Here is a 25,110-nt window from a genome sequence, read left to right as displayed (position 1 = left end):
TATATATATATTTATATATATATATATATATATATATATATATATATATATATTTATATATAGATATATATATATCACGATATCTGAAAATTTATGGACGGGTTCTGACGAAACTTGGTGGATGAGTTAGCTGGGTGACAAGAACAAGCTGATTCGATTTTCGTTAAGGTTCGGATGCAGATCCAGCCTATCAATGGGATAATAAATGTAAACTGTTCATCTTGACGGGGTATGTGCTCTTCCGATCGCAGTTATAATTGTGTACACAATAATATGATGACCACTTTATTTGCAGGTTCACAGTTTAATTCTTATTGAGCATTCATTGTGATGCCTTTGTTTTGTCTCAACAACACTTCAACAGCTGGTGTACGTATTGTGGCATTTTGTATCATTATTGGATTGTTGATTCCAAATTCCAGCATGGAGTGAGTCTTGCTCAAACACTGTGAGTTGATGGTGATGTTTTGAAGAACCAGCTCACACAGTCTCCAGCATTTTTTGAAGATAATGCGGTTTTATTCCTCTAGTGAGGACATTATATATATGTATGTATATATGTATATATATGTATATATATATATATGTATATATATATATATGTATATATATATATATATATATATATATATATATGTATGTATATATGTATATATATGTATATATATATATTTTTTTTTTGCACACATCTTCAAGTTTTTCAAATGCTATAACTGATTCAAAATCGGTTCTGAAGTCTCACATTCCAAAACCCCTCTTTTTCTGGTTGTCTCTTGTTCTCTCTTCAATCTGCCAAAGAGGTCACCAATATCTTGCAACTTCATTCCTGTCTTCCAGAAGCTCCCATTCACCAAATCCAATGGCCTTTTCCTTGGATACATATGTCCTTGCAAAGTTATGGAAGATTTCAAGGGTGAGGAGATGAGTTGGAGCAAGTGCTTTGTTCAGTGCGAAGTAAACACAGCACATCTCTAAAGTTTCCTCTTTCACTTTCAAGCCCAACTTCACTGTTTTGGCTCTAATTGCAATTCTTGACTAGTACAAATATGACTTTTTTTTTTTTTGCTCGGCCTGTGATCTGCAGATATTTACAGCAGAGGAAAGTATAGTTTGCATGATGAATGAAAAGATATGCAAAAAAAAAAAAAAGATGTCAAGGAAAAAGCACAAAAATTACAAATAAACACAACTTGGATTTTCTCCAACGGCAAATGTTTTGGACACAGGAGAATGATAAGTAAATTGAGAGCTTCCTAATATTATATTTCCATCGGCAAGCTGGATATTCAAGTCACGAGCAATGCTGTATTTATTTACCCTGGAGATGTTTACCAGCAGAAATCTGGTGAAGTTGAGGGGTGGTTGTGCAGACTTGTGGACGCTTGACACGGCTGATTAGTATGGCCATGACAGAACCGATTATTTTTGATGAAGCGCCAAGCTACACAGGCAAGCATTTGCACAGAGGTAGGGGGCTAATAAATTGCTTGTGCAAACATTAGCTGAAAGAATAGCCTTCGGAGAGGTCAGATTTGATTTGTTCTTAAGCAACGATGTGGATGTTTTGTCAAGGAAAGGCTGCATGAGAAGGTGTGTGTGTGTGTGTGTGTGTGTGTGTGTGTGTGTGTGTGTGTGTGTGTGTGTGTGTGTGTGTGTGTGTGTGTGTGTGTGTGTGTGTGTGTGTGCGCGTGTGTGTGTGCTTATGTTAGATAGCCTGTTGCAGCTAACACTTGCAAACCTACTCTCTTTAAATCTATTTACTCAGCAACTCTTCTCTCATTCCCCTGTACACCTTCACACATTTTCCTCAAAACATTCGTCCACTCCCACTACCTTCTTTACACCTTCACAGACTTCCACTCAACCCAATCACCCACTTCCTTAAATCCTTTCATCCACTCCCACTTATATCCTTTCTCAGAACCTTTCCTACCCATTCACCTACTTCCCTTAACTACTTTGCCCACTCCCCTTTATCCCTTCACTGACTCCCACTTCATACTTCTCCTTGTACACATTCATTCACCTCCTCCTCTCTGTATATTTTCACCCCCACTTCCTCCTTTACTCACTCCCCCTCTATCAATTCACACACTCCTCCAAACTATATTTGCATCCCTTAGTCGACTTCAAATTTTGCTTTCATGCAGAGAATACAGTCCTTTATAGTACAGTATTATAATAATTCCCACACTTTAACGTTAAAACATAAGTTAGGCGTAACAGTCCCAACAGCCTAAAACTTTCACTACGGTACATGCCCTGAGCACAAGCTGCCATTTTAAGCTCATTTGTGTTCAACGCTGCTGGAGTGCATGTAAGTCAAACAAGCAAGCACGTCAAATAATCATGATAATTTCCGTTTATAGTTTTCTTTCAGATATTTGATGTATTTTATGACGATCTGTCATGCAATACCCACTCCCACCAGGAATGGTGCCACACAATACACATTTACATGGAGAATGTGGTTTGCCACTTAAGCCAAAACAAACGGACTATGAATGTTTTTTTTTTTAACCACCATAAACATTCTTGGGTTACAACTTTAGTTCAACCACCACATTTCAACTCATTCCGTTCAGCAGTATAGGAGTGCATACAAGACAGACAGACAGAGGTGCATGATAGACAGACATACTAGCTTTGTATAGATGATGATGATTTATATGTATATGTATAACCACTGAGTGACTCACTGACTCACTCAAACACATGCTTAGAACTTTTGCGGTGGACTCAAAAGTTGAAATTTTGCATTGGTGATATATATATATATATATATATATATATATATATATATATATATATATATATATATATATATATATATATATATATATATATATATATATATACATCAAAGCCATGATTCGAGGGGAAAAAAATCACAAAACTGTCCATAAATGAAAATATCCATGAACGAAAGCTGACCGGTGGAGCTTCGCTCCTGTTCACGGAGAGTCATATGACCAAAGAAAATTGCACACCACATGATCTTTTACGGGCTCGGATGCTTCTCAAGGGAGCAGGTGTTTCCCAGTTTTATGTCAGTATGATTAGAGAAGTGTTTGTTGGTTTATTTTATTCACAGACATTTTACTTTGATGGGAAGTGGTAACCATTTATCGTTTATGGATGGTGTACAGTGAGTGGTAAGTGTTCCAGTGCATATTTTAAGGATTGCATGTTTACATATACAGTCGGACGTCTGTATATCGCAATCTGAATATAAGGAACCCCACCCCCCACTTATAACAATCGCCACATTCACAATAATCGCTGTTTTAGTCGATACATATTTACCCTGTGATGTTGTTGTTCGTCTTTCGGCTGCTCCCGTTAGAGGTCGCTACAGCGGATCATCCGTTATGATCCGCATACTGATTTGGCATAGGTTTTACGCCGGATGCCCTTCCTGACGCAACCCTGGGTCGCCTCTTACGACACAGGGATAAGGATTGGGTTTCGCCATGATTCCAGGCTGCCCTACACCCTCTCATAGCGTGGCCCAGCGCAGAGCTCCCGTCCTCAAGCGATCCTCCAACCCAAGCCTCCGAGTTGCCGGATTACAGGCGCACGCCACTACACCCAGTTTACATATTTACCCTGTGATAAGGAATCATATTACTGATCATCTCAGAAATGACAAGCACTTTCTCCTGGCAAGTTGAACACAAATGCAAGGCTGTACCCTTGAAAAATCATTGAAATATAGATGAGATTGCCAAAGAATTATCAAAAACATCAAAGGAAACAATCATTTTATTACCCCCCGTGTTTTTGCATTACCGTGATGGTGAAATATGCCACCAAGGAAGAGGGATGGAGACACGATCAGCTGAGCGAGGCTCAATCGATACGGAACGTAAAGTAAAATTAGTTTATTTTTATTTTTGTGTTGTAAATATGGTCTATTAAAATCGATAGTGAACAAGCTAACCCCTATGACTGATTAACTTGTATTTATAACAAAGCAATACCAATAAAATATTGTTTTTTAAAAATCTCTTTTTTTTAATTTTCCATCGTGAATTATTGGCTAGCGGGATAGCCTTAGTTATTTAGTTCTGTCAAGTCATGTCTGCCTTTTGGTAATATTCATGTTCACATTTTTTCCAACCATCCTGATCCTGCACTACTTCCCAAAACTGGCAGAAACAGCTTGGTTGCATCTTTACCCCATCCATCCAGCATATATAGGGTCTGCTTCTTCTTATATCTTCTTCCCTCAAATATGTAATCAGTATGGTTGATTTCTCCAGACTTTCGGTTTTCTGCGAAAGATGTGTCCAAAGTATGGCAGTTTCTGTTTTAGCATCAGCGCTTCGAATATGCAGTGTCTTCAGAAAGTATTCACACCCCTCAACTTTTGTCACCTTTTGTTGTGTTCCAGCCTGAATTTAAAATGGATTAAATTTTAAAATGTTGCCACTGATCTACACAAATACCCCATAATGACAGTCAAAACATGTTTATAGAAATTTTTACAACTCAATTAACAAGAAAAAGAGCAATCGTTGGTTGCAGTCCCTCACCAGGACTTGTTTTGTGTAGTTTTGTATGGTGTTTGTGTACTGGTGTGTTACGTAATTAATAAGAGACATAACTAGCTAGAACTGCCATTTTATAACTGCTGGCAGTGATGACCTGGCACCAAGACGTCCCGCTTTGATGCAACCCCGCTGTGATCAGACACTGACCCATGACGTTTTTTATTATTCAATTGAATTCAGAATGGGATTAAAATATATTCCATTCAGATGAAATGGAAGACCAAAGATGTACAGTCCTGCATTGAAGTAATCAGAAGGAACCCAAACAAGCAAAAAATCAAAGATGAAGTCATCAGGAAGAATCTCGATAGGATTCAGGTTTCAGTTGCTACTCCTCTACCCTCAAACCCACCTAGGTGCAGCTAAGTGAGACTTGTTCAAACAACAATTTAAAAAAAAAAAGTAAATCATTCTGGCTGACAAACTCTGTGTCCGATCAGGTTGCAATTGAAAACATATACAGTATTCCCCATCGCTACTTCATCATAATTGTGAAGTTTCACATCTGACAATGAAGCAGTTCAAGAGAAATATTTTTGTTCAATCCAATAGGGCTGCCAGACCATATGACCTATAAACGAATTGTGAACACCCAGGTATTCCCAAGGCTGGGGAACATTTGTGTGAAGTTTCTCCTCGATCTGTCCAGTTATTCTGGAGAGGAAGATTTTTAGGAGTTTTAGGGTAAATCCCATATGGCTGCCAAACCATATGACCCAAGATGTAAAAGGTGGGAACGTTTTGTTCCTCATGCATGGGTGGTCATAGCTGAAAAGTTTCGCCTTGATCTGTCTAGCCGTTGGTGCTCAAGCAGATGGTGGCGAACCCGATCAAGAATTATCCAAGCAAAGACCTTGCCCGGCACCGAGAGCAGCGTCACCCCTCGGTAGTTGTTGCAGTCTTGGCGATCACCCTTCCTTTTGTAGAGAGGGATAGCAAGGCCCCTCTTCCATTCAATTGGGATGATGCCTGTGTTCCAGGCAGAGCACAGAACTGCATGCAATGACATGAGTGCAGCATTTCCACCAGCCTTGAGAAGTTTGGCATGGATGCCACATGGAGATTTACCCCATTTCATCCTGTTCACCGCAGTCTGTGTTTCCACAAACGAAGGTGGATCACAGTTGTTTGGAGGGTCGACAAGATAGTAACACAAGACATTTCAGCTTTTTATTTTTACCCTTGTCAAAGGAGAGGGTATTGCATTTGGGTCCATTTGTTTGTCTGTCTGTCTGTCTGTCTGTCTGTCTGCACAGGACGTGAGTAAGGTTTTTCTCTGCAACTGCTTGCTGGATTGACACAAAATTTTCACAAGGTGGATAGTAACACCCCTGACATCCAGCTCAACAGCTGGTGGATCAGCCTATTATAGCTGCTCATAGTGCCCGGCCCAGCGGGACTTCACTTCGGACTCCTCTGTCAAGTGCCCACCACCCTCTGCTCTAACTGCAGTCCACCGAGGGATGGGCTTGGATGAACACAATGTGCGAATTCCCCTGTAAGCAGGACGAGAATCACTTGATCACAGGTGATACTCCCCCTGACAGATTCCTCGCACACAGACCTCCTTGTCCACTCTTAGTGCACGTACAGTTTTACGCCTTAGCTCCCTGAACAGCTCAGCTCTGCCATTCAGCCTGGCCCTGCGACTCTGGTCAAGGGTATCCAGTGTCCCTTGAGAGACAAATAGTGTTCAACCCCTTTGCTATGAAACTCCATAATGAGCTCAGGTGCATCCAATTTCCTTTGATCATCCTTGAGATATCTCCACAACTTGATTGCAGTCCACCTGTCACCAATTCAATTGATTAGACAGGATTTAGAAAGAAACGCACCTTTCTATATGAGGTCCCACATTTGACAGGGCATGTCAGAGCAAAAACTCAACCATAATTCTGCCATTTTGCCGTCATGATTTGTCCTTGGCTGTCCGTAGACAGCCGTAGGAGCCGTAGATAATTCTAAGGAGCTGTCCGTAGAACTCCGAGATATAATTGTGAGGAGGCATAGATCTGGGGAAGGGTATAACACAATTTCTAGAGTGTTGAAAGTTCCCAAGAGCACAGTGAGCTCCATCATTAGGAGATGGAAAGAATATGGAACTACCATGACTCTACCTAGAGCTGGCCGTCTGACCAAACTGAGCAACTGGGCAAGAAGGAACTTGGTCAGGGAGGTGAACAAGAACCCAAAGACCACTCCGACAGAACTGCAGAGTTCCTTGGCTGAGATGAGAGAACCTGCCCGAAGGACAACAATCTCTGTTGCACTTCACAAATCTAGGCTTTATGGGAGAGTGGCCAGATGGAAGCCACTCCTGAGAAAAAGGCACATGACAGCACACCTGGAGTTTGCAAAAAGGCACGTGAAAGGCAGAGAGCATGAAGCAAAATATTCTGTGGTCCGACGAGACAAAATGGAACACTTTGACCTGAATGCAAAGGGCTACATCTTGCAGAAAATGAGCACAGCTCATCAACCATCGAACACCATCCCTACCGTGAAGCATGGAAGTGGCAACATCGTGTGATTATGATGCTTTTCAGTGGCAGAATACAGGCCAATCCTTCAGGAGAACTTGCTTCAGAGTGCAAAATACCTAAGACTGCGGCGAAGATTTACATTCCAACAAGATAATGACCTCAAGTATACATCCAAAGTAACACTGGGAATGGCTTCAGAACAAGAATGTGAAAGTCGGTGAGTGGACCAGCCGAAGCCCAGACTTGAATCCCATTGAGAATCTGTGGAAAGATTTGAAGATTGCTGTTCACCGACACTCCCCATACTACCTGATGGAGCTTGAGCAAATCTGCAAGGAAGAATGGAAGAAAATCCACATATCCAGATGTGCAAAGGTGATACAGACATCCCCAAGAAGACTTGAAGCCGTAATTGCTGCCAAAGGCGCTTCCACAAAGTATTCACTCAGAGGGTTGCTTACTTATTAATGTAAGATTTCAGCTTTTCATGTTTTATAAATTTGTAAAAACTTCAAAAAGCATGTTTTCATTTTGTCATGATGTGGGATTTTGGGGAGATCGGTGACTAAAAATGTTAATTTAATCCTTTTGAAGTTCAGGCTGTGGCAACAAAATGTAACAAAAGTCGATGTTTTATACACACACACACACACACACACACACACACACACACACACACACACACACACACACACACACACACACACACACACACACACACACACACACGCACACACACACACATATTGTTGTGGGCCGGGGGTCTGGTGGCGAGAACGACCGCTAGGTGGGGAAAGCGACGTTGTCTCCACCAGATTCCCCGGAACTGTAGGGCATCGCTCGGGTAACTCCACGAGCCGACGGGTCGTTTAACCGAGCGTGGAACGCCAAAATCTCGACCGCGTGGCGTACGGTTATTTTGTCTAGATCCAATATACCTAAGTAACCATGTGGTCTCGGCTACCGGGGATCCATGCCCTCGGAACGCCTGGCCGAACCGGATTCACTCTATCGGCAGTGGTAAAATTACACCTACCGACTACCACTCTGCCACCCACCTTTCCGGCTCAAATGCAGTCGAGCGGGCCTGCCCAGGACGTCCCGGCTACAATTGTCCGATTACCGGGGCTAAAACCCCACCAAAACTCAGATCCGATCCATGCTGGACCAATGCAAGAAGGGACGGAAACGGACTGGGAACATTTCTATGATGATTTATTTACAGTAAATGAAGACACAAAGCAAAACTTATCGTGAATATACAAGAAATATTTACAATGATCCAAAAACACTTATTCAGTTCTCCTTAAAGATGGGCCTACACACAGGCACACACACAAATGAAAATAAACCCAGAGTTATTTATTGGACCCTCGCAGCTGAGGAGCGAGACGAGCTGGGGGTCAGAGTCCAGCTGGGTACCTGACCGTCGGATGAAAGGGGTGCTCCGCGATGCGGAACCTGTCAAAGGTCGTTGGTTTGGTCCCCAGTCACACTTGTGGGACTCGTGGTTCATGGCGGAGCTCAGGTGATGAATAGCGGGGTCCACGGAGGGGGGTCAGGGTCGCTCTTTCCTTTCCTTGTGGAGGGCCAGCAGAGACACGTTCGCCACCTTCACGACCTTCTGCTCAACATTCTACTTTAAAAGAACTGCACGCTCAACAACAACCCCATCAAAAACCTCCGAACAACCTTCGTAACAACCCCCCCCCCCAAAACCTCTTCCTCAGAGAGTGCTCGGGAATTTATGGACCTCCCTCAATGGGGCGGGGCTCGCTCGAACAGACGTCACTTCCTGCCTTGATTGGACAGGCTCCTATGGGTTTGCCCTTTCTGGGCGGGATTTCGGCCCTGCCGGGAAACCCCACCCACTCTTCCATGCGGGTTCATACTTGTCGAGCAACAGTATCAATGTTGCAAAGGTCGGCGTGAAAGAGTTACAACGTCTATGGAAGCCGAGAAACTGGACCCGCGAGATCCCGCCTCGGCATGTCAGGGTGAGAGAAGGCAGCCGGTTTATGGTGGATCATGATGGGGGATGGAATGGTTGTAAGATGGCTTGTTAGATGTAATAACCTAACTAAAAGAAATCGCAACGCATACCTTTGATTCTCCCACGAGACAAAAGGAAGGGACCTGTCTCACATGTACTTAACGGCATCACTAACTTTTGGGACCTGTATGTTGAATGCACATGGTTTCCAGATCCGTAACTATATATATATATATATATATATATATATATATATATATATATATATATATATATATATATATATATATATATATATATATATATATATATATATATATATATATATACTGGCAGTGTAACTGAGAGGAAAGCACACTCACCTCTAACCTGTTGAGCTTGGGTTTGAATCCTGACCCAGCTATAAACTGTCATCCTGATGTGTCACCGGCAGGGTGATTCATCAATGTGTGTGCTACCCCTCCAATTGGTTGGTAAATTGGGAGTCGTGTCTGCTCACCTCCCATAATTTTCCAATTATAAACTGTGGTTTGTTTACGAATTTTTTTTCGTCAAAACCATCCAGTGCAGTTAATACTACATGAGTTTACCTGGTGGCGTTAATTTGTTCCAGTTATCTCCGACCACTGTGCTACAATGGAATCCTTGCAAATCCAGGTCTGCAACAATCTATATTGTCTATAGTTGCAGTGTTCCAACAGGCCAAATCATTGTATGACACCGATAAATTAGTAACAGGAGGTCTTTTACAGCTGCGGTTTATATTTGAGGGCGGTTTATCCATGAGTTTGTTTTTCAAAGAGATCAGTACTTGGGGAGTGTGGCTTATGCACGATGCAGTTTATAATTGGAAAATTATGGAAGGTGAGCTGTTGCTCACACGATGAAAAAATTCCAAATTCCTGCCATAACTACTGTAGGAAGGCAATGACAAACTATCCAGTATAACTCTTGGCAAGAAACTGCTTCAGCAGCACCGATGCTGTATATAATAACAGTCTGGTTCGTATAAAGCAGGAGATATATATATATATATATATATATATATATATATATATATATATATATATATATATATATATATATATCCTCAAATATGGTAGTACATACACAGTGTGTATACTGTATATACACATGTCATTAAAATGGATCTCCCGGCTCAGCAATCTGTGAAAGACAGAACCGTCAATTGCTAAGAGCATCGTCAGCTACTACACTGCCTACCCACAGTATCAGTCAGCCTTCGGGCTTAATCATCCTTTTGTGGCAATGCCAGCCCACCCTGGTAAAGGAATCAATCTACAAATTCCTTACCCAGCTATAGCTCCGTAACAGGGACGACGCACTTTGTGATGAAGCACCCTGCCTGAGAATCACCAATCCAACAGTTTAAAGTTGGCTTGGGAATCAAACCCAAGCAAGCCAGCTCACGGATAACATCTGAACATTGTCGCTCTCACATTTCTCATTCAGCAGTGATGCCATTGCGTACCGTGGTAAGGAATCTGCTCAACTCCATGTTGTTTTTGCTTGATATGAATCGATGGTCAGTTTTTCACGCTTGGATAAATATGTGCACCCAGATGAATGAAAGGGAAACACGTGTTTTAAAATTGTGAATCATCTTTTAATTATTCAGTGAAGCGTTCACCGAACGTGACTTGAGTTATTAATCCAATGATACTGCACTTCTGCGTTTAACGAGCATTATTTTGCTCCAATGTCAGGTCATTGAACAATATGGCGGGTTCCACATCAACGGGCTATGTCAAGGCCAAGGGAAAGGTGTAACTGCAAAGAGCAACAATGTTTTACAAACTATTTTTAATTATTTCTATTTTTACTTCAACATAAGGTTCATAGAGGAACTTGTACATCAATGGGATGGACGCAGCACACAGAAATTTAATCGACATCAATGTACATTTATATGGATTACAGGGACATGAGACACGATGGACAAACAAATATGGGTCTACATGGCATTTGAACCTGTGTGCCCCCCACAACATGAGCCAGCCGTTCAGAGGATGGGAATGCTAACAGACCGAGTGGACTCTCTGAACCATAGAATCGACATTCCCAAATAATGACGTCATCACAAATGGCATTCAAACAAGAAAGGATAATATTTTGCAGGTTTTGCGAATTTTCTTTGTGCGTGCGCACTCAATTGTGTGTGTGTGTGTGTGTGTGTGAGTGTGTGCGTGCGCACGCCACGCGCACAACGCAAATCCTTGTGTTGGTGGAATGCCTTTTGAAGGACTTATGAGACGTGGAATTCGTGCCAGAGCATAGATGAAGCACCCTTCAGGTATCAAACGTTTTTGGGCAAGTCTGACTTTCTTCTCACGGTGTTGTTTGTTTCACGGAGAGATTTTTCTATTGCATATGGAAATGATTGATTTATTTTCCTCGAGTTCCATTTGATCGTAAGAGGAGCAAGGACATCGTCCGTTCTGACAGCGAGGACAGCTGCGGAAGCCGTTCATTTCCCCAGGAGACGAGTCTTCGAACTTCGGGGGGGGGGAATAAGACGATTTGATCTGAAGTTGATGAATGTTTTTTTCGTTTTTTCACATCAACACTATATTCCCGCTGTTCATTTGAGGTTTGTACCTGTTGCTTGCGTGCCGAAAGGTTATGAAGCCCAATCTTGATTTCATCGTGCCACACGGACCCTTTTTTGCGTTATTTTTGGCAGCTCTGCCAAGTTTGCACAGCATCGTCTAGGTCAATGTGTGTGAAAAGACATCTTTATTGTTTTGCTTCAAAGTGTTCTTTAGTGTGTTTCCCCACAATATCCTTTTGTGACAAATTTGTTGTCGCTGCAGATCTGCCTTCTCTCGGGGAGAGGTTGTGAAGTGAATTTAATGGAGAAACTCCTGACAAATGCCTTCACGGGTGACGATGATCACAGTGACTGATATTGGCTTTCTTGGCTGACAGCAAATGGACGTCTCTAGGATGTTAATTATCTCATTGCACATCCCAAAGTATCGGAGCTTTTCTTTCGGAACGTTGAACAAATTCCTAATTATCTGTACATGTTGAGGTTTGCGGTTTAGCCCATCAGGATGACACAGAGTGAGCGCACTTGCCTGCGAGCTGTCCGGCCTGCAGGGTTCGATTTCAAACCCGACTAAAATTTGTCATCTTGGTGTTTCGCAGCAAAGGCAAAGCATCAATGTGTGTTCCATCCCTTCGATGGACGTCAAGCCGTGCGTCCCTTCTGCTGGAATGCCCGAATTTCAAATTCCTCCCCCAACTACCTCCATTTAAACGTGACATTATTAAACAGTTGGGCCCCAACAGAGTTAATGCGAACACTGTATATATTAATTTAGTGAAGCCTTATCTGGAATATTGTGTGCAGTTTTGGTCACCGTGTCTGAGGAAGCACGTATGGTGCTGGTGTAGTGCAGGCATGATGGGCAGAATGGCCTCCTTCTGCGTCAAAGTTCCTCGTTTGTGATTCCTTGTTGACTTTACACATCATTTGAGCTTCTGAGCCTAAACTAATGTGAAGTGGCATAAATAAGAAGATGATTGATTTGCCTGGTTGACCATCTCACTTGATCAAGATCTTTCTTGACCTGTAAACGCATCCAGCCGTCACCTTACTATTCCCATGTGAATGGCACCTTCAACAGGTAATGAATATATGAACCGTTTAACACTTGAGACCTGAGTGATGGTCTGTCAATCTTCATCATCAAGCTCAAATTTAACAATCAGTTGACCAGGTAAAGCAGAACTTATCATTAGTGCTTTGACTTCCTGCCATTACTGCTTACTGTGTTTTACATGTATCGTGATTCAGACTTCTTTCCCCAAACTGTTAACCCCCACTAATTGATGTAGATGAAGACCCGAGCCAGGCGTTAAAGTCCAATTTCACATTGGATGACCTGTTCAGCCCTGAATTTGAATTGACTCAACCCACGGTCTCCTGGATCTCTGGTAAGTACTGATGACATTGTGCTTGGCTGTTTTCACTGAGTCCACCGTATACCGTTAAGTGTTCAAGCCTGAGGTTATGGCTCTATCAACCTCCAACCAATTTTTGTTTTCACTTCTGAAGCTCCTTTGCCTGTTATTTTCTTTGCTCCATTCATTTGCTATGTACAATGGCTGGAGAAAGTGTAGGCCATCGATGCACCTTGATTCAGAATGTACTTGAAAACTCTCCTCTTTGCTCCATCTTTAGCTGCCCGATTGGCACCATCCATCATGCACCCATCGTCGACATTCACTGGTAATAGACGGCAGGTGCGACGACCACTCTGTGCAACGTTTCACACGTCTCGTGGAGTCGAAAGGTCGGAGAAGACAGGCTGGACATCTTTATTGCTAGAATGGAGGCCATACGGTTCATGGAAGTGCTTTCAGATTAGCAGATTTGCTACTTGGATCGATTTGTTTTTTCAGAACACAAAGATTGTGAAAATAAAATAATTCTATCCAAGAACCAGGCACTTGCAAGTTCACACCCATTTGCTATGTCGCACAGAATTCCCCAAAGCACGATTTCCGCTCCGCATGAGGCAGTTTAAGAGATAACAATGTTCGAGACATTTAGCCCAAACAGTGTATTGATTATTGTCACCGTCGTAAGAGTTGGGAATTATGCCTGCCTTATCCCGGAGCGTTACCAATGGCAACTTTGCCAATAATCCCACAGCAAACAATGCTGACACAACTCTGATGTTCTCGAGTCCATGTCCTACTCGGTATTTTTCACATCCTCACCAGCTTGCCTGTCAATTTTCAACCTCCGTATCTCGGCCTGAGTTTTTCATTAAGATCGTATCGTGTGTCTCATTCCCGCGTACCACGCCATGTAACTATTGGCATCCTGTAGACGTGACCCGGTCACGAATCTGTTTTCCAACGAATAAGTGATTCGAGCCCTTGCCAATGTGTTATTCGGTTTGTCTTGCAGTCATTTTATTTTTCCTTTCCTGTGTCGAGACATCCACCACTGTTAATGCATTCTAATTGAATCCAACCGTACCAACAGCCGAAATGTTCACCTCATCAATAGTCATTGGTGGTTTAAGGCTCTTACAGACTTTCCTGTTTGTGGCCTGTCGGCACTAACTCAAGGTCTCGTCCTTTCCTCCGGCCATGTGGTTTTTTTTTCTCTTCTTTTTGCAGGAAATGAACTGATATATCGTAATTCAAGAGGAGATGTCACAAAAGTGAATGTGGAGACGAATCAAAGCACGGTGCTGGTGGAAAATTCTGTCTTTGTAAGTGACATGCAGTATGCTTGGGCACGCCGTCACCGAATGTATTCTCCTGCCTGTCTCGCCCGCTAAATAACACCATCTCTCAAAAACGGTGACAATATTTCATCCATTTCTACTCGCACCTCTTCAAAAGGACATTAATGTTGTAATATACAAATATATATATATATATATATATATATATATATATATATATATATATATATATATATATATATATATATATATATATATATATATATACACTACACAAACCATTGTCATGTCAAATCCAACCCCCACCTCCCTTCTTTTCTGTAATCTCCTGCCCTATTCGTTACAGATTCCACCAACATTTGCTTCAAAGTTTAGACTATATCTAACCGTTTACCGTGATATTTTGAAACGTCGGCATCTGTGGAATATTGCCTCGAGGAGGTTTGTTTGTTCTCCATTTTTTTTTATCAATTGTGTGTTTTTTAATTTTTTTTAATGGTTCGGTGGTGGTGCAAGAGGCACATATTGTATTCTTGCACTTTGTTTGTTTTTTTTTTTGCATCATTTCATCATCTTGTTTCTTCGTTTCTGAAATGTTTACCATTTTGAACGTTAAAAATGGTGTTGGCCTCACATTTTCTCACGGCTTTTAAATCATTATATCTCAAGTATGATATTTATGTCTCCTAGTTAGGATACCAACATAATGATTGCAGTTGTTATACTTTCACAGTGATTTCATACGAAGAGCTGTCTGCAAATCTGCAAATTAAATTTACGAAACTGTTTGGAGGGAGGGGGGTTGCAGGGAGCTTAATAAATGAAAAATCGCTTAAAATAAGGGAAAGAAAGAAGGGACAAAAATAGTTTCGGATGGTGTGGGTGAATTGAAGGTGTGTAGGAGTTTCATGGTGGTGAACCGCTCCATTTTTACTCTCATTATATGAACGATTTGAAAATATAAAAAGGAGAAAACAAACAAGGAATGAAGTCAAGATGGATGTATATAGGGAAACTTGAAAGGGGCTTTAAAATATTTGGTGGAAGGAAGGGGGAGGTTACTCCAACATCTAATTTTTCTGTTTCACCCTCAGGTTACTCTCAAAGCCACAGAGTATCAAGTCTCCCCAGACCTCAAATACGTTTTGCTTGCGTACAATGTGCAGCAGGTAAGACTCGTTAGAAGCACAAGCAGGGAATGCAGATTACCGACATACAGTAATTGCCAAAACTGTTAGTCTGCATTGTGCTGACGTGCAACGCGTGTTATAATTAACATTTCTGTTGAGCGTAATTTCCGAGATGCACTTTTTGAACTGAATTTCCCATCTAATTGCTGGTTTAAGGGGATAATTTGGGTGCGGAAGCTTTTGCTGAACTTTATTTTGTGCTTCCTGAGATTTCGAGAAACTTCTTGCTTTTAACATGATGAGCCTGAGCAATTTTTACAGAGGTTTGTGTTGGGTGGCTAACCTGAAACGACTTCGTTTATGAACGGACTTAAGATGGACGATTACTGTCATCATGGTGGATCGTATTGATCGATGTGGATGACCCCTCCCCTTGCCCCCCAAATAGTATTACAAATGGCTGAAAAACATATTTGTGAGCTCAAACTTACGTTTGGGTAATTTTTAATGTTCTTTTTTGTTGTTGTTGTTCATGCCACAATAAAACATGAGGAAGCTAAATGATTTGGGGTATCGGGTAAATAATTGGTTTAGCATTCTGCATCACGTGTGGAGCTGTAGGTTTTGCTGAACTTGTTATTCCCATGTTTAAAAAAAAAAAAAATGGGGGAGTATTTTAATCAGCTCTGTCTGTCTCTGTCTATCTCTGTCCGTCCGTCCTTCGGTCCTTCCGTCACGCTAACTCCTGAATGGTTATGCAGAAGTTCACCAAACTTGGTAGTTCTCATCACCACATGGCAAGTAGGTTTGAGAGCAGTATCATTTCGGCTCCACCTCCTGGGGTGGGATCAAAAGGTGGAATACCAAAAAAATTAAATTCAAAGAAATACTTTCTTTATTGAAAATTTGCATGTGCATTCAACATTGGGAGACGCATGAAATATGCAACGACTTTTTGGATTCGGCACCCAGTTCATGACCCAGGGGGTTGAGGGTCAAAACGGAAAAAAAATTATAACTCAAAATTTTATATTGGGTCATTCCTCATGGAACTTTTTGCCGTCTTTCAAATTTGCTTGAGGTGGGAAGCATGGGGACTTGCAATGGCGTGCCATCGACTTTGCTCTAGTTTTGCTTAAATTCAAGGTTACTTAGGATGAGAGTAAGTGAGTTTGTGTCAAATATTTTGTAGGTTTAAGGGAATGGAACGAAAGTCAGGCACTGTTGTTTTGTCTCAGCACAAATGAACTTATTTTACAATTTCATCTGAGATGAACAAGGTCAATTGTGGAGTAATTCAACTTGTTCAAATGATACCAAATGGGTTGTTTTGCACACAGCAGATCATGTGTGCCTGCTGTTTTGATTCAAGTAGACAGGCGTTTGACTGTCCGCAGCACGTTGTTGTTCCAGCATGTACCGGACACCCAAACACAGTGATCTCGATATCGACGGCATATGGATCTTTGTTTTTTCCATCCACATGTAACCCATCTTGTGCAGTTGTACTTTCATTCTATACACAAGGGAACCTGTTAGAAAGCTTCAGAGAATATTCTTCAACTATCAAATAATGAGGAAGACAAATGTGGAGAGATTAGGAACGTGGGGGGAATAATAAAACCTGAAGGTGACTCTTCATTGTAAGAGGTTGGATCAGGGCAGGGGAGGGGATGTGTTATTTTTATTTATTTATTTGTTTATTTGTTTTATTTATGAGTGTGGGGAGTGTTTATGATTTTTATGAGTGTTTTATGACATGTACTTTTTTTTTCTTTTTTTTTCTTTTTTCTTTTTATGAGTGCAGGGATGTGATATTTTTTCAATAGCAATGTGGACAATGTCACACAAACCAACAGATGGACAGTGTACATGAATTGTCAAAATCGGTGTCATACAGATCGAGTTTCATATCACAAGGCACTCCATCATTCGGCAGGATCGAATTTAAGCCTTTTTCTTATTTTAAGGATCAAACATGGTGCATTATACAGTATGTGTCTCCAGCGGCTTTGAGCAAGATTCCTTTGTCTTCTCTGATTGTACTTTGAAAGTTCCTATCTCCTAAGGACCATCGTGGTGAAACACCTTGTTGGTTTTGTTTGCATTGAAAATAACATCGCTACAATTCCTGGCTGAGTAACAAGCACGGATGGACTCGAGTTTTGGGATTAAAGCTGGATGGAGGCAGCACTTTTTTTGGATTTGGGTTCTTAACATCTCGAGACTGAGCCTGTTCCAGGATAACTAGCCATGCATAACCATCGCTTCACTGATGGAATTATATCAAAAGACAGACAGCATGTTGTATTTCACAAACATATTGCAAGTCTTTCTGTGGATATCAATAAGGATGTAAAATTGAGTAAAACATGTGAAAAAGGATCTTTTATCACATGTAATTGTTGTTGCCATGGCTGTTGATGTTGTTTGTGTGCTCCTGCCGTGTACTTTTATATACAGTGATACCTTGCTTATCACTGGCCTGTACAACCCTGATTCATCAGAGAGCTTTTTGTCCTGGAGAAAATTTTTACTAAAAGGATAAAAAAAAAAATTAAGAAAATCCAGCTTGCCAAGTAAACACCCCCCCCCCCACCCGCCGCCTTCGTGCACTGTGTGCACATGCTCTGAGGCAATCAGCGCTGTTTATTCCACTTTCGTTTTACAGCAGGAGGACACTCTTCTCACGTCGTCTACCACCACTGCCATGTAGGAGTCGGAGCAGAGTTGAAGTGATGGCAAATATTATTTTTATTGATGTTTGTACATATTTTAGGTTTTTGTTCATACTGATATTATTACAATGAAAAATTGTTCTTTTTATTTATAAAATATTATGTTTACCATCTGTTATTATTCGCGCCGTTATCAACACCCCAATGGAGCCCTCATATGCTGCTCATGCCTAAAAAAAGAATGCTGTCGGGAATGCATCTCCATACAAACAATGGAATAATGATCCATTTTATTGAATTTTTGATTCGCGCTTTCTCGTCCAGGAACGCGCTACAGAGGTATTACTGTACAAGGAACACCTGCTTCCTCAGGGAGCAGCGTGAGGGGAAGGAGGGGATGGGAGGTGTGGCAATGTATTTTGTGCCACAGCTAGTAATCTCCCCTCTCTCCAGCAGAAGTCAGAAAACCACTTTCACTGTGTCATGGGGCCAGGCCAAAATCGTAAGTCATCTCCCTACCATTGGGGAGGTATTTTGTATCAATGACCTGACCCTGGGTACCCCCACAATGTTTGGAAAATTTGGTGGAGATTTGCCCAGCCATTTTTGATTCTATAATTACTGCAGGAGCCTCTCTCTGGCTCCCCACCAGACAGATGCCTGGCCCATCCCCATCTCCTTGAGATGCCGATCAACCTGCTGCAACCACAAGGCACGTGGTTGTCCCGTTGGCCTCCTCCACCAACGATGCTACCTCGCTGAGGGAATCTGGTGAGCAGATCAGCATCAGAAAAATGAGCCACATGTCCATATAGCCGCAGCTGATGCTCTCAGATTATACAGGTAGCAAATCTCATTTGAGTCTCACTCAACAAACGCTTGTTGGACACAAAGTCTAACCAGTGATGGCCAAGGACTTACCAAATAGACCTGGTACCAAAGCAGTTATGTCTCCATCTCAGATCCCTGGTCAGAGTCAAAGTAAACAAGTACAGACAAGATAGCAGCATCCAAGATGTCATTGAAAGCCTGGATCTTAGTTTTGACCCAGGAAACCCATAATCCCTGTGGCTCCGACTCCTCATCCAGTGCCTGAAGGGCCCCCATAAGGCTATCCAGTCTCCACAAAGATGACTGCATCAATTGTGAAATCAAGGTCAGAGATCTTGACATGCCAAAACAATGCGTTTTCTTGTCCAGGATAACCAGCCATGCCAAACCGTCGCATGGCTAGCCTAACCATCACAACTACCCACGCCTAACTGTCACATTCTGGGGAGTATGTCAGAGAGTTCAAGTATATGAGCTTGATCTCTCTGACATCCTCCCCAGAATCTAGTCCATGCAACCACTGAAAAGTGTGAGGGCCAGCACACCCCTGACAAACTCTAGTAACAACTGCAAGTGAGTCAGAAAAAGAACCACCACATCTCACAGCACTTTCAGTACCAGAGTATAGTTCAGAAATCAGATTGATCAGCTTTGGTGGCACCCGGTGAAGACCAAGAACCCACCAGAGGGCATCCTGATTCACTGGATCACTTCGCAGAGATCAACTGAGGCTGCAAGCAGCCCTTGTTTAAACTCTTGTCTGCATTCAGTGACGACATGAAGAGCAAAGATGCAGTCAACTGTTGAGTTGTTTGGTGTAAAGCCTTACTGCTCTGGGCACTGGTGCTCAAGCAGATGGTGGCAAACCCTATGAAGAATTATCCAAGCAAAGACCTTGCCCGGCACTGAGAGCAGCATTACCCCTCCATAGTTGTTGCAGTCCTGGCGATCACCATTCCCTTTCCAGAGAGGGACAATAAGGCCCCTCTTCCATTCAGTTTAGATTTCCAACTGTGATGCCTGTGTTCCAAACAGAGCACACAACTATCATGCAACAACACGAGTACAGCATTTCCATGAGCCTTGATAAGTTCAACATGAATGCCACATATCCCAGGAGATTTACCCCCTTTCAACTGGTTTATCACAGACCCTCAAATTCCCTCTCAGCCTTTTCGCATGTTTCTCAGCTTCCCTCATCCTTGAGCTTGCCAATATCTGGCCGAGGCTGGGATGGTGCCATTCTCCTGGATTTACGCTGCAACTTCAGAGTTGCTACAACAAGCCTGAAGTCAGTATTGAGGAATTGAGCACTCTGGTGGACCCTGCAGTTCTGGATTATCCTCCAGTGACCATCAACGAGCACATGGTCAATCTCCTTTGCCACGCACCCAGCGTTGGAATACCAAGTCCAGCGATGAGCCTGTGGGTGCTGAAACCATGAACCGGCCACCCTAAGTCCAAGACGTCTTGCAAAGTCAACGAACTTGGTGCTATTTTGGTTCACAGTTTCAGACCCATGGGGATCAACACACACCTCATAACCATCCCTATCAGTTCCAGTTGATGCATTAAAATCCCCCAAGACTCGAAGAGTATATCGATTGGGGCACACAACCAGAAACTTGAGCGTAGAAAAAAATGTCTCCTTCACAGTGAGATCACTCGCCTCAGTCAGAGCATATACAGAGACCAGGGAAATGACACCCAGAGAGTGACGAATCCTCAGTCTCATAATATGCTCGTCCACCGTTGTTGCTTCAATTAGCATGGGAATCAGTTTGTTCGACACAGCTACAGCAACTCCTTGAGCATGCTAACCATCAGTGACCAATAGTGGGTGTAACCACCAGTCATGATCTCACCACTATCCGGTTTCTGAACCTCAGAGAGTGCAGCAATACTGATGTTCAAACGTTTAAGCTCAGATGATAGCAGAGATGGGTGATCATCCTCTCCGAGAGTGAGGACATTCCAGGTACCCATCCAAGAAGAGACCACCGCAGGTTAACCCAAGGGGACCACCATTTGGTGGACTTCACCTCAACACCACCGCACCACACACTACCACAATCTGACCCAATCTGACCCAATGCTTTTCCTCTTATCATCAAAGAATGGGGGTCCTGAAGGCTTTGCCCCAATTCCGTCATCCGGTAAGCTGAGCTGCTTTGTGAAGCAGCTGCACAGGAAGTACTCCCACGGAGTGGGTATTTTTAGTTTTCTTTGCATTATTTTATGTGTTTTGCGGGAAAAAAAGTGGTTTACGGTGGCCGGAATGCAAATCCTGTTACCATCCTTGTCGAAAGAGGTAACCAAACTGCAGGTGGATGTCCGCAGACACAGTTGGGCACTAGATATGGATGGCCCTTGGCTCACAAGGAGCTCCTCCGCCCTTTGACAGGTTTTGTTTTGATCCTCCTGGGTATCCATTGCATACACCCTCCTTATAGCGAAGCCTGGTGGGTGAAAGAGTGTATATGTATATGTATATGTATATGTATATGTATATATATATATATATATATATATATATATATGTATATATATATGTATATATATATATATATATATATATATATATATATATATATATATATATATATATATATATATATATATATATCTTCTTCTTCTTCTTTCGGCTGCTCCCGTTAGGGGTCGCCACAGCGGATCATCCGTATGATCCGCATAGTGATTTGGCACATGTTTTACGCCGGATGCCCTTCCTGACGCAACCCTGGTCGCCTCTTACGACACAGGGATATGGTACACCTATTTTAACTGGGGTATACACCGGCCCAGTATACTGGTACTCATTTCGCCGACCGCAGAAGGATGACAGGCTGAGTCAACCCCCTGGTGTATTAATTCAGTGGCCCAAGTGGATCCCAAGCCGATCCCAAGTGGATCCCAAGCCGCTGCCCTAACCACTGCGCCAACACCAGGCTCATATATATATATATATATATATATATATATATATATATATATATATATATATATATATATATATATATATATATACATATACATATACATATACATATACACACACACACACACACACACACACACACACACACACACACACACACACACACACACACACACACACACACACACACACACACACACACACACACACACACACACACACACACACACACACACACACACACACACACACACACACACACACACACACACACACACACAGAGAAAATTGTTTTATTTTTTACAGTCCGATTTTTCTATTGCCTTAAAGAAGTATAACTACTGCATATACACTACCAGTCAAAAGTTTTAGAACACCCCCATTTTTCCAGTTTTTACTGAAATCTAAGCAGTTTAATGTTTCAATGTACTCTGAATTTTAAGCATAGAACAAATAAACAATTGCAGATAAAAAAGAAATCATGGAATTGTTTTGTTGAACAAAATTTAATCTAAATTTTTGACTTATCAAAGTAGCCACCTTTTGCAGATATAACAGTCGAACATACTCGTGGAATTCTTTCATCAATGGAAATCAAATATTGTTCAGAAAGTTCTTCCCAACACTGTTGCAGAAGTTCCCACAAATGTGTTGCACTTGCAGGTTGCTTTGCTTTCACCCTTCTGTCGAGTTCATCCCATTCGATGGGGTTTAATTCTGGAGACTGTGCTGGCCATTCCATGATTTGAAGCCTACCGTCTTCTTCTTTTCTTCCAAGGTAGTTCTGACATCGCCTTGAGGTATGTTTTGGGTCGTTATCTTGCAGCAGGATGAACCCCCTGACCAACTAGGCATAGACTTGAGGGTATTGCATGGCGCTGCAAAATGCTGTGGTAGCTCTTTCCGTTCAGGGTGCCAGTCACTCTGTGCAAGTCGCCGACTGTGGATCCAGCAAAAGAGCCCCAGGTCATCACGCTTCCTCCTCCATGTTTGACAGTTGGTGTCACACACTGAGAAACCATCCTTTCGCCTACTCGACAGTGTACGAAAACCCTGCTTGATGAACCGAAGATTTCAAATTTTGATTCATCGGTCTATAAGACCTTCTTCCAGTTTTTAATAGTCCACTGGTGGTGCTTCATGGCCCAGGCAAGCATCTTTTTCTTATTTTGCCATCTTAGAAATGGCTATCTTCCTGACACTTGGCCTGTCAAACCTGCAGCTCGAAGTCTTCTCTTCACAGTTGAAACTGAGACTTCCTGACTTCGACCAGTGTTAAGCTGAACTTGAAGCTGCTGTCCTGTGAACCACCGATCACTCGGGCTGTTGACTCTCAGAAACTTGTCTTCTGGTTGTGTTGTGGCTTTAGGTCTGCCATACCTCTTCCTGTCAGAGTTTCCTCCAGTTTTGAAATGCCTTTTGATGGTGTAGGAAACTATACTCACTGACACCTTGGCTTCTTTGCAATTTCTCCAAAGGAAAGACCTCCACTTTTAAGTGTTATTATGGTCTGTCTGTGTTCCTTTGTTAATTGTCTTTTTCTCACCATTATGACAGCAATATACTACTTCCTGCAGTGCAATATTGTCCAAATAATGCTTCAGAGGGTGTCTCAACACATTCTGTTCCAACAATGCTTTTATACAGAAAGAGGGTTTGTAACTAATCAACAAAAGTTGGGACACCTATAGAAATTGTTTGCATCAACTTTTAAGGCTTAATTTACTTCCATTGCTGCAGAACACTTGCAGTTGCTAACCCATTACTTGTTCCCTGAAAAGTGCCTTTTATAACAACTCTGAAATTTACATTATTTTTTAGTTTTTGGTGACCTAAACTTTTTTTTTTAAACCTCTTTCAGTTTACCACTTCGCTTTGTACCATTTCAGGTTATTCACTGGACTTGAACTGCTTAAATTTCAGTAAAAACTGAAAAATGGGGGTGTTCTAAAACTTTTGCCCAGTGGTGTATATAATTTTGTTTGCTCCTCCCATGTCCTTCTGAAGGGTTTCTGCTGTGTTTCAGTAATAAATGTTTCTGTTGGAATCACTGCATTAAGCTCATATTACTGCTTCTTCTTCCTCAATCCTAGAAGGAGGGGCTTCGAAAACAGGCATCCTTATGATTAAATGTTCCAATACAAATTTTTGTTCCAAGTAATTCAATTATTAGCTTTCCAATGGTACCATTTTTAGCTCGCCTGTTCGAATAACAGAGAGCTATAGCGATACCCCCGGCGTGAGCGTGAAAATGTTAAAGTTTTTGGTGCAAGTTATTTCCTTTCTAATGTTTTTATCTACCACACTATTTTTTACTGATTACAATATACAAATACATATATTGCTTTAAAATTATTTGTATCAGACTTCACTGCAATGCTTTATAAAAAATATTATTAGACTCGTCTTTTAAACACGATAAATGTATAAACAGGCGAGCATTGGGTGGCTTTGACACCAACTCTCTGGTTATTATTCTACTGCAGCGGGAACCCAAGTTATAATGAAGCATCATGGACACACACACACACACACACACACACACACACACACACACACACACACACACACACACGTATATTAACACAAACATGTATACAAACACACGCACAAACACGGATGGCCGCTTCCCATTTTATTAATACGTAGATTACCTCAATCACCACGGTCTTACTGTCGGTATAAGCTCATATGGCTCATCAAAGACTTTCGGAGAGTAGACATGCCAATCATGCCTGGCCTGGTTTAACTTTGGTAACAATTGCGGTTAACCCTTAAACCTTTCCCTGTTCCCTCCCCTCCTCCCCCCCACAATGGAGTGGGTATTAAAGTGAAGCGTGAAAAAGACAATGCCGATGACATTTCCCAAAGTGATTTCAAAAATTGAAACTTCCAGTGATTTTCTGCAGTAAGAAAACACACAATTGTTAATCATGTGATATTCACGTGAATTTGTTAATCACTACAGGACCCAATAAGCCATTTTAAGTTAATGTACGTGACAAGCATTCTGTGAGAATGTTTTGTTGTAAAAGTGACTTTTTCAAATTTTCATTTTTGGGATGAGAAGTTCAATGAGACCATGATAAAGATTTTATTTTATTTGATGCAACATCAAAAACTCCAGTTCTGGGTTTGGAGCGTTGGCAGGTCTTCTTTGGGGCTCCCTGCTGACGATCTCAAAGTTAAGTTTCCGGTCGTCATCTGTCCCATTTTAACTGTTTATTTTCTCACCTACATGTTACTGTGTGTTCCTAGTTCGGTTTTGTT

At 41.9% G+C, this 25,110-nt stretch overlaps 1 protein-coding gene across 5 annotated transcripts in view; it reads left to right on the top strand.

The window, feature by feature from the left end:
- Window positions 1-25,110, top strand: part of LOC147028193 (inactive dipeptidyl peptidase 10-like) — a 504,934-nt gene that overhangs the window by 365,653 nt on the left and 114,171 nt on the right. For all 5 annotated transcript variants that reach the window (XM_085878340.1, XM_085878345.1, XM_085878341.1 and 2 more), the window contains 3 exons: window positions 12,897-12,995; window positions 14,193-14,287; window positions 15,358-15,432. In XM_085878340.1, coding sequence (XP_085734466.1) covers window positions 12,897-12,995; window positions 14,193-14,287; window positions 15,358-15,432 — 269 coding nt within the window. The remainder of the gene's footprint in view (window positions 1-12,896; window positions 12,996-14,192; window positions 14,288-15,357; window positions 15,433-25,110) is intronic.

The sequence above is a fragment of the Eptatretus burgeri genome, chromosome 4 (genome assembly GCF_056783735.1).
Source record: "Eptatretus burgeri isolate ZD-2024b chromosome 4, Ebu_testis_v1, whole genome shotgun sequence".
Classification (NCBI taxonomy): Eukaryota; Metazoa; Chordata; class Myxini; order Myxiniformes; family Myxinidae; genus Eptatretus; species Eptatretus burgeri.
Note: the sequence above shows the minus strand (reverse complement) of the source record. Positions and strands in the feature narration are given on the sequence as shown.